This window comes from Cynara cardunculus (genome assembly GCF_001531365.2).
Source record: "Cynara cardunculus var. scolymus isolate 2C chromosome LG 2, CcrdV1, whole genome shotgun sequence".
Classification (NCBI taxonomy): Eukaryota; Viridiplantae; Streptophyta; class Magnoliopsida; order Asterales; family Asteraceae; genus Cynara; species Cynara cardunculus.
In genome coordinates, this window is record NC_037529.1 from 65,165,774 (window position 1) to 65,176,785 (window position 11,012).

At 33.3% G+C, this 11,012-nt stretch overlaps 2 protein-coding genes across 2 annotated transcripts; both read right to left on the reverse strand.

Moving 5' to 3' along the window:
* Positions 1-1,094: 1,094 nt before the first annotated feature.
* Positions 1,095-4,900, reverse strand: LOC112507880. Its single transcript, XM_025112621.1, has 3 exons — positions 4,608-4,900; positions 2,097-3,404; positions 1,095-1,544 (listed from the first exon to the last, which is right to left on the reverse strand). Exons 1-3 carry the CDS (start codon positions 4,788-4,790, stop codon positions 1,317-1,319), a joined length of 1,719 nt encoding a protein of 572 aa, XP_024968389.1. The 5' UTR covers positions 4,791-4,900; the 3' UTR covers positions 1,095-1,316.
* Positions 4,901-9,517: 4,617 nt separating this feature from the next.
* LOC112506311 (ribonuclease 3-like protein 3) lies at positions 9,518-10,470 on the reverse strand. The gene is made up of 3 exons (XM_025110318.1): positions 10,108-10,470; positions 9,872-10,018; positions 9,518-9,796 (listed from the first exon to the last, which is right to left on the reverse strand). Exons 1-3 carry the CDS (start codon positions 10,468-10,470, stop codon positions 9,518-9,520), a joined length of 789 nt encoding a protein of 262 aa, XP_024966086.1.
* Positions 10,471-11,012: the final 542 nt, after the last annotated feature.

Here is an 11,012-nt window from a genome sequence, read left to right on the forward strand (position 1 = left end):
TTAATCTTGTGAAATTGTTTCATATAATACTTTTTTTGATGAAGTTGTTTCATATGTGGTTATGAAATTGTTTCATATAATACTTTTTTTGATGAAGTTGTTTCATATGTGGTTATGAAATTGTTTCATATACTACTTAATGAAATTTTATTGAAACTGTTTCATGTATTTCTCTAAAATTAAATTAATGAAGATGATAATATCCATGATTAACATCATCCGCAATAAAAATGATTAATCAACCTCTCATAATTACAAAAAAATAAACAAAATAAAAAATTATGATTGGTTGAATGAGGTTTTCACGGTTTTTACAAATTGAGTGGTTTTTATTTGAACTCACCCCTATATATATATATATATATATATGTGTGTGTGTGTGAGCCTAATCAAATGAGAACTAATTAGTTTGTGGTAATCGTGAAGTCCAATCTCAACTACAAATTAATAGATAAATTAGGAAATTTATAATTTTGGTAATTTTGAATTAAGATTTTAATGCAAGAACATTTCAGGTATTTTAAAACTCTCCTCTCTCCCTCTTCTCTCTCCGTCCCCCGTCCTCCAATGATACTACAATGGTATCACAATGCATCATATATGTGCTTGGATATCACACTGAGGTCGTTTATGTGGTCGATCGAAGATGTAACACAATGGTACCCCAATTGGTACTACATTGGATATCACATTAAATCTTATATGTATTTTGGGTATCACAACGTGGATACTCGGTATATATTCCTTAAATTTAGATTATGGATTTGATTTTGTTTTTAAGGTTTGGGTTGGTATTATAGTTGGTATCACAATCGATCATTGTGTATCACAATGATTACTTGGTACCGATCGGAATAATGTTCATCGGAGGTTGGAGATCCGAGGTCGGAAAGAGGTGAGAGGAGATAAGAGAGAATAGTTTTTAGAAATACCTAAAATGCCATCTGATTATAATTTTAACTCAAATTACCAAAATTAGTAATTTTCTAATTTATCTGTTGATATGTGGTTGAGATTGGATCTCACAATTACCACAAAATAATCAGTTCCCCCTTAAATAAAATAAAAAACAAAACATAAAAAACAATAAAAAGAGGGTGGGATAAATACTTTTTGATTAATATTGAAAAATAAAATAAAACACAATACCTTCCCCAAACCATGTTTCATACAAATCTGCTGTTGGCTAAAATCAAGAAAACCGAGTTGACTTAATGGCTCACGTATAAAGACCAAACCACCACCAACAACATCCATTTACACCATTGATGCACACTGCCTTCATAGAGTTGCAATGAATCACTATCACTGCAGTTTCAGTTCTTCTGGTGAACAGCTATTTGATGAATATCCATTTCTTTCAACATGACTGCCCGACCGCAAGAGTCGCAAGGAGCAGTTCTCGACCCACAAAGACTCTCATGCTCTGAGAGTCCCCTTAACCGATCACGTGCATCAACAGCCAACGACCCAGCTTCAACCATGTCCCCACAAAACCGACATGTAACAAGACGTAACGGGCAATCTGAGTTCTGGTGTTGCACCTGTGCGATAAAGAACAAACATATACTCAAAAACGCTAAACGAACCAAATCAAACCAAACTAACCCAATAAATCCTATGCAAAAATAGGGTCGGGTAGGATGTATATTATATAGACCGTCTCTCTACCAGCCCCAAGGGGTAGACAAGCGACGGGTACAATAAATAGAAAATGCACCAACGACATATGTGAGGATGAGTTTAGTATGCAGATGGGACTGAACCTGACAGGCGAGAGTGAGGTAGGTCGATGAAAGAATTGTGGAAGGTTTTAAGGTTGTAATTTGACATGGGTAGTTTAGTAATTTAACAATCTTGTCCATTCTTCCAGATTTTTGTTCTACCTATTTTAAGTAGTGAAAAATGCATTCTTGTCCCACTTAGGTTCTGTTTTGTCCCGATCTAATATCAGGACAACCATAGGACACCATGTTTTTGTACTGTTATGTACCATTCCATCTCACATACCAAATGCAGCCTGAGTGAACTCAACAACCCTAAAAAAGTTTTCTTTAAAGCAGTCGTTAAGATGATAATAAGTCATAGTGGCTTACCATCTGTGTTTTCTCAAGAATGGCACCACACGGACAGCATAGCGGCTCATGGAACACTTTCATATGTTTCCCTATCTCGTCACTATGAAAAGCTAGTCCACATTTCTCGCAGTGCACATGGTTCTTGGCCTCTTCGATCCTGAGAACAACACCACAACCAGCATGCTGACAGATGACATTATGTCTTCTACAATATGCCTCATGAAGTGCTATGGTTCTCAAGGGTATATAATGCTTGCAATTGCTGCACTCTACAGTATCTGCTGTTGACCCCTGTGAAGAAGATGGCACAGGTTGTTGTCCCACCTTTGTGTTGGAAGAATCTTGCAAAGTTACTAAAACATGATACTTTGTGGTTCCTTTGAACCCATATACACCAACACTGTAAGTACCAGCACCAAAGTTGTGATCTTTGGAGCCAAGAACCAAAGATTTTGAACCCATATCATGAGAAGACCAACCATGCTGATGGGTGTTCGGAAACAAGAGTGGGTGCTGTGAAAGATATAGATCGGTATCTCCATCTTTTGCCTCAGAATCTAGTTTTACTTCGATTTCAGCATCCCCAGAAGAAATTCTTCCCCATGTATCATTATCTATTGAAAATTTGTAATAAATGTACTCTTTTTCATTTATAACTCCAGATTCAGATTTCCCAAAGGTCAGTGGTTTCAGCACATGCTGGTTGCTTCTTTCGGGAAGTGAATCAGGACCCACAATGTCAACTTCGATATCTGTTTCAAGAACAGATACACTTGGTGACGGTTTCAGCTCAAGAACACGCAGATGATAAGTCAATACACCATGTTTGACCGTCAAAACATCATCTTGAGAAAGAGTTGCATGCTGGCGAAGGGTTGTTTCAAGGACAGCTTTGTGGTTGGGTATATCTGAGAACCCGAGTTCTTCTGATTGAAGCTTTGCATATGTTCCTTTTGCTAGCCACACGTATCGTACTTCAACTAAAGGAGTTTTGGGATCTTGTTTGGAGTATAAGTTGTTCCAAATGTGAGGAGGGATCCCGACAGAACCTTCTTCTGCAGTGAACTCTAAGACGCCAGCATGGGTTGACCCATGGCCTAGACTTTCAGCAGGCTTTGCTTGTGAAGAAGATTCATCTTGGCGAACTACTGACAACTGGAAATGCAGAGGACCCTTGTCAAATGCCCCTTGCTCGGATAATTCAGTGAAACAGGAAGGGGGAAGTTTTATCTTATCTCCAGAACCCTCAAACGGTGCAGCCTCTAGAGCACGATAAAAAGAAATCCCTCTCCCAGCAAGTATACTTTCTTCCATCTGCTGGTCTGCCTGAATAGCAAATAGGACAATGAGAAATTATCAAACCAAACCAAACTAAACTAACACAGTAAATCCACTCGCTGGCGTGAGATGAAAACAGACCTGACCTCTACCCTAAAAGGGTAGAGTGGCTGTTTCCATGAAGACCCTCGGGTTGTGTCCAACAGAATGAGTGTGAGGAAAGAGATATAAGAAATAAAGACTAACATACTTGTATAATTGTATATAGTGTTGAATATAACTATGAACGGGGGAGGAATGGATGATGTATTAGATATTATACCAACAGAACAAAACTATAAACCCTAAATTAAGTAGAAGGATTATAATGATCCCTTATTTAAACAGGAGATACGTTATTCTTAGATATGAGAAACCTACCAATACATATGAAACATGCTAAACCCCAAGATCAATATCATCAAAAGAATCTAGGAACTCAGTCTAATAGGATGCATGCACAAATTGTTATAAAAAAGGCTCTCTTTCAAGAATTCCCCCAAACTGGCTCACTAATCATAACTTAAAAGAGTTACAATAGGTTAGCCACTTAGAGGTATCATTTGAGTTAGCATCCTCATTAAGTTATAAAGTTATATACATCTCTACATCACCAGAAGTGCGTTTGGTATGCTAGCAGGACCGGATGAGACTTAACAAGACTTGACCAGCAAGAGTGAGGTAGGCAGATAAACGAATAATGGAAGGGTTTTACGCTTTCATATTTGACATGGTAGTTTAGTAATTTGCATATGTTATCTCATCTCCCTATTTTTGTTTCACCTTATGGCAGTCTAATTATACCAAGCACACCCATTGGATCTTGAGAATCATGTGGGTATGCCACACCAGCCTTGAACTACATAAGTTATAGGACCCAATTCTTTGAGAATTTTGATACATGAGAGCTGCTCAATTCAATGATACAGTTGAGATCAGTGTTTTAACGCAATAACGAGTTGCATCAAATGCTTAACGTGTTTGAGGATGATTGAGAATCAAAATGTTGCAACTTAATCCTTATGGGTATTTCTATGCCCTAAAACATCAAAAAATTGGATTACATGAAACCGAATCAAGTAATCAATCTATTGATCCACAACAAACCAATGAATTCATCCAATAGAAACATCAACATAAAGAAATAAACTCATACTGATTTCAATCACTTGAGAATCAATCGAGGGCAGCAATGGGGGAAAAAGGAATTACCTTAAGTTGGGCTTCCATGGCATCGATTCTACGAGATCGTTGAGCAGCCTCGATCGCCTCACGCTGACGAAGAGCTTCTTGTTTGGCTTTTCTCTCTCTTTCCAACCTTAACTTAGCCTTCTCTTTCCTGTCCTTTTGCTCTTTCTCTAATTTCTCTCTCGCTCTTCTCAATTCAAAATCCATCTTCTCTGGTTCTCTCCAAGACCTCCAACAACTTCAACTTGATTCGAATGCGTTTGATTATCGATTTGTTGGGGTTTACATATATACTTTCCAAAAGATATGCAAATTAAGACTGCCCTGTTCTCCAAGAAACTTGTTTAGGCTCCTTCCTTCCTTATTCGTAACATGATTGTGAGCAACGGATCGAGAAGAATCTGGGGCCTTCCTCCCCTTTGGTCGGCGGCCCGACTTTCTGGAAGCCCAAATTCAAACCCCCACCCAAGACCCAACTATCTTTATTTTATTTTTTAGAACTAGAAAACGAGATATATTTTGATTTTAATATTTTATTTTATTTTAATATTTCAGTCAATGTTATAGTATGGTTTTATGTTTTTAAAAAAAAGATGATGTTTTTATTTTTAATAAAATATAAATTTGAAAATATCATAAAAATTTGACAAAAATATATCGATATTAGTATCAAATTAACTATTTAAAATTTCTCATTTTTTATGTATTTTTAATTCAATTTTTGTTATAATTTAATTTAGTTTCAATAATGAAGTAATTTATATTTTGTTTAATAATATAATTTTCTTATATTGATAATAATTAGTTATTTTGTTAGAACTCGATAATTATCCTAATTATATTTCAGATTTTTTATATTTTAAAATGAGATGTTTATTTTCTATTTGATTATGTTTATCCGCAGTTAGTTACACAAATTCAAATATGGAGTTTTGATAAGTTGTACTTGTGCATAATTTACTTGTAATATTGAATTTTAAGTAATATGCATCAATATACGGTACTTCATGCATAAAAAATGATTTTTAAGAGTTTTTGTCAAATGTTTTATAATATAGTATAGACTAGAAGGGTGTCAAAAACCTAACCAACCTGATTAACTCAATCAATCCGATTTAATTCAATGTAAAATATGAAATAACTCAATTTAAAGTAATTTGATGTCCAATCGAGTCATAAATTTTCAAAGCGTAGGTATTATATTACTATTATTTGAACGCAACCCAACTCGAATTCATATCCTTTTATTTCTTCGATTTAATATAATTGTTGAGTTTATATTAATATATACATTACACAATTACACTATTACTTATTTAATTCACATATACATATTTTCAATCTATTATCCATCTCTACATAACTCATTCGTATATATGTTTAGTAACTATGAACATATATATGTAAATTGAGAAAACTAATTGAATGTGATATATGTAAAAAATATGGATAAGTTGTATCAAATGGTTGATGATGGAAAAAAATATGAGTAGATAAATAACATATTCAAGGTTAAAAGAATATTTTAATGTACCAAAAAATCAACCCGACTAACCTGATAAACCCGTCCAATTTGGGTTGGATTGCACTTTGGTTTAGGTTTAGTTGGGTTAAGATTTTTCAAACCGCAAGTATTGGGTTTAGTTGTTCAAATGTCTTCAACCGATCAACCCAACCCACGAGCACCCTTAGGTGCAATGTATTGAGACAGATATTGATTTCAGTGTTTCGTTTTATTTCTTTATCTATGTCGATATAACACAGTTTTATGTGGTTTTGAGAAAACAATAATATTTTATTTTTGAATAAAATATAAATTTGAAAATATCATAAAATTTTGAAAAAACTATATCGATATTAGTACCAAATTAACTATTTAAAATATCTTGTTCTATGTAATTTCTTTAATATAAATTTATTATTATTATTTAATCTAACGTAACGAAATAATTTAATTTACGTTTTAATAATATAATTTTTTATAAAGATAATAATCAAGTATTATGTTAGAACTCAATAAGTATCTTAATTATATTTAGAATTTTTATATTTAAAATGAGATGTTTATCTTGTATTTAATTAATAAGTTGTATTTACACACAATATACTTGTAATTTTGAATTTTAAATAATATACATCAATAAACAGTATTTCAAATTATTGTTTAATAATTTTCACTTTTCGTTGCTATGATTTAAAAAGACATTTCAATTTTTTTAACTTTTTCTTATTAAATGGCATGCAAATTAAATATTTTAGAGTAAAAGCATTTCTTAAATAAATATAATATATTCTTTCAGAGATAACTATTTTGTTTGTAAAAATGATAGCACTTCTTATTTTATTTTGTTCAAAAAAAATATAGTGGTCAGAATGATTAAAAGACTATCATGATATAGTGCAAAATGAAATATAACTATTTGCTAATTGTTTACAATGAAATTAGGGCACTTAATGGTTAAGGGAGACCCATGATACAATCTTATTCAGAGAGTTTTAAAACTATTAAGAGACAAACTTTTTTTGTCAAACAAGATTCATCTCTTAATGATTCAAAGTCTGCTCTTAATGAAACTATTAAAAGGTAAACAAATATAAAATTTTCCAAGGGCTATGTCGCTTTTATACCAAAAAATTTCTCATCCGGAAAAACGTTTTTCCTAAGTTCGACAAGTTTTTATTTTTGTTTTTATATGAGCTGTAGGAGATCAAAAAGTGTGTTTCATGAAACAAACGTGATTCAAATTCAACCAAAAAATATACACATAATTTTTATAAAACGTGATTTAATTCAAGTTCGACCTCCAATTATTCAGTGAAAAGTTAACTGTTCGTAGATCTGTTCATATCAACTTCTGTTATTTGTTACTCTAGCCATTAACGCCCTTGTCGCCCCCACATCGTTTGCCCCCCTGTGGTCCTGTTTCCACCTTGATTGTTGTCCCTCTCGTGGTCACTGTCATCCCTAGTCAACAAGCCTAATGACGCTTATAAATTTTGGAATTTGTTTTTTGTTTTTGTTTTTTAACGTTTATGTTTTTCTAACTTCTGTTCTACCAAGAAAATACAGTTCGTACATATTTTTCTTTATCATTTCTAGTAATTTTCACTATTTTGACAGCCTCGATTAATATTTTTGTGGTTGAAATGTCTAATTAAGAATCTGTAAATAGATTTACAGCTTTCCGAACAGTTCTTTTAAATATAAAATTTTAATGATCAGTTTTATATGAAGGATTGTTTTTAAATGAATCCTATAAATTAATCAGTTTAAATGAATAAAACTCACCTTGGTTCTTCTTCAAAGCTCTGTGTTTCTTGTTTTTAATTGAAATTAAGCTATTTTTAATTAAATAAATGACATAATCGTCATTTTTGTAACAAGGTTCATCAGATAAAACATATTGATTCATTCACCATATGAAATACAGATTCATCGTATGAAAACACATATTAGTTTCACACATGAAATCCAAACATAGTTTATTGTTCTTTATGGAACACATAGCCACAGATTCACCATATGAAACACAAAACTTTGTTGTGAAACACATAACGCATACGACTTCGAATCAAGAGGATTGTTCACAAACAGATCAACATTCATATACTCTTCTAGAATCTTCTCAATAATCAACGGTCTAGTCAGTTCGAATCATCGATCCCCTCCCACCAAACAAACCGCCATCCTCGACTTCTCCAAACTCCGCCTTTTTATCGCTGATCCCCAACAGACGAACGATTCTGGTTGTTTTTGGTCATTCAAATCGCAGTAAATTTGATCCCAAATCATTCAAATCACAAATTTAAGCTATAAATATGATCCCAAATCGTGAAAAATTGAAGAAACAATACATACAATGTTTAGGAGCTTAGTATCGAGATCAAATCAGAGTTTTCTATAGGAAGTAAGAGGAGCTTTCTCGGCGACCGTTAACATGGAGTCGACTGCCACTGTCATCGACCGCCACAAATGTAATCTTCTTTTTTTGTCTTAACTTCACATTCATTAATAGGCGGTTACAAAACATCAATCTCATGATTATAACTAAAATAATATGTTTTTTTTTTCCAAATTATAGATCACTTGTTATTTTAATATGATAAGAAACTTGAATGTTATATCTTCAACATATATGTAATCGACATCAATCTTCAAATCAAACAACTGGGTTTGATTTATTGAAACATAATAGTGGTGGAGTGTCTGATAGATACATATTCATAATCGAGATATACAAAAATGGATGAAGATGGTAAATCACAATACAAGAAGATTGAAGATCTTATGATCAGGAAGTATTGTGTTCACATGTGAAAGCCAATAAACTAAGTAGTCGCCAGTGTTCATATAGTGTATATATTGTTCACATGTGTTTCAACGTGTTCATAAAACAATATCGATATAGATCCAACATTTGGTCAATATATGTTCACAAGTGAAACACTTTGATCATATATTACTATGTTCACATATGAAAATCAATTACTTTAGCGTTCATAAGTTTTAATAGATACAAATAAGTGTTCATAATTGTTCCAGTATGTTCATATATGAAAACCACAGACTAAGATTAGTTAATAAGTTACATATCTATTCATATGTATTCATTAAGTGTTCATAATGCAACACAAATGATTTTACAAACTATAAAAGGAATGAACACTTACCGATTTGTAACCGATATCATTAATTAATCATCAATTTGTAATCGATTTGGACATCTCTCCCAACCAAAAATACTCATGTTCATCTATGTTTTGGTATCCATCATTTTTAATTAACTACAAATATGTCACAATTGATCTCATCCATAGATCTTAAGAATCAAATGTCAAGATTGGTTCATAAAGTTAACATCAATTATTGAGTTAACAAAAGAAACTGTCTGTATATGTATATGTATATGTATATGAAAAATGGGTTTTAAGATTTAAGAAAGAAATGGAAGTTGATCAACACCCAAGTGTTTGACAAGAGTATTATATGCTTCAACCGCCGCCTTGTTCCTTGCCGTCATTTTCTTTTTCTTATACTTTCCTCTCCCAATCAACTTATTACCTAAATATATTTCTATCTCCCCGTTCTCCACCCACAGATTCTTGTATTCCACTTCGATCCCCATCTTCTGACACGTTTCATTCAATCTCGTCACCGGATTTTTCTTCAGCTTTTCCCATGGCGTCAACGGTTCCAACATCTTCTTCACTACCTGCAAAAATATTGCATATTGGCTGTTTGATGAAATGCCCAAGTACTGGGTTCGCTTTCCAGTTGGTTAATTTACCTCCCATGTATCGTCTATCGATAAATTGGTATCCACGTAGACTGCACCGATCAGAGACTCGACAACGTCCGCTAGTATCTTGGGCGAATTGATCAAACCATTTGAGTGCAAAGGATGCTCCTTGATTGCTTCCGTAAGTTCTTGAATCTTGATCGATGATATATAATCAAGTAATTAATTATCAAGTGAAATTAGAAAATTAAGAACGATGGATTAAAGGGAAGTTAATTAATTACCCGTCCAAGGAGTAGAGGATCTTGGTGTCTGATAAAGTTATGGAAGCCATGTTTGAATGCGACTCGAGCCAATGCTTCAGTGTCGACATTGGCGGCACGCAGCTGAGTCAACTCGCCAGGTTTCATATTCGGGTATTGGAAGTAGTGTTGTTTGGCGATCATAAAGTTGAGAAAGGAGTCACCGAGGTACTCGAGGCGCTCGTAGGACGATTGACAACCATCATCGTCATCTTGGTTAGAAGTATGGGTAAACGCTTCTTTCAACAAGTCTTTGTTTTTGAATATATATCCTATGATCTCCTCAACCTTCCCCAGACTCGGTGAGTCCGACTCGGTCATGGTCACGGTCACGGACTCGGTCATTACTTCTTTCGATGGTCTTGTGAACAAGTTCTGAAGAAACTATTGTTTCCAACGTTCGACCTTTGTATCTCTCCCTTCTCTTGGTTGGGCAAAGTTGATATTATATATATATATATATATAGAGAGAGAGAGAGAGGGGGGGGGGTAGAAAGAGAGTGTTAACCATAATTCTAAACTATCATTTATTATAATCAATATTTTATAATAAAGTTAATAATTCATTATGATATTGTTTTACGATAGTAATATTCGAGATATTTATAGAACCGTATATTTGTTAAACTAGATTAACGATTAAGATTGAACTATATGATTTGTATTTGAAAAAACATACACACACTTTCACTCTCTATACACACACACATACACACATATCTATACTATATTATAAAGCATTTAGCTAAAAACTCTTAAACTCTTAAACCCGTTCATCCCTATCCGATTTCATCTCATATCTGAATTCGTGTAACTAACTGCAGATAAACACAATCAAATACAGGATAAACATCTCATTTTAAATATAAAAAATCTAAAATATAATT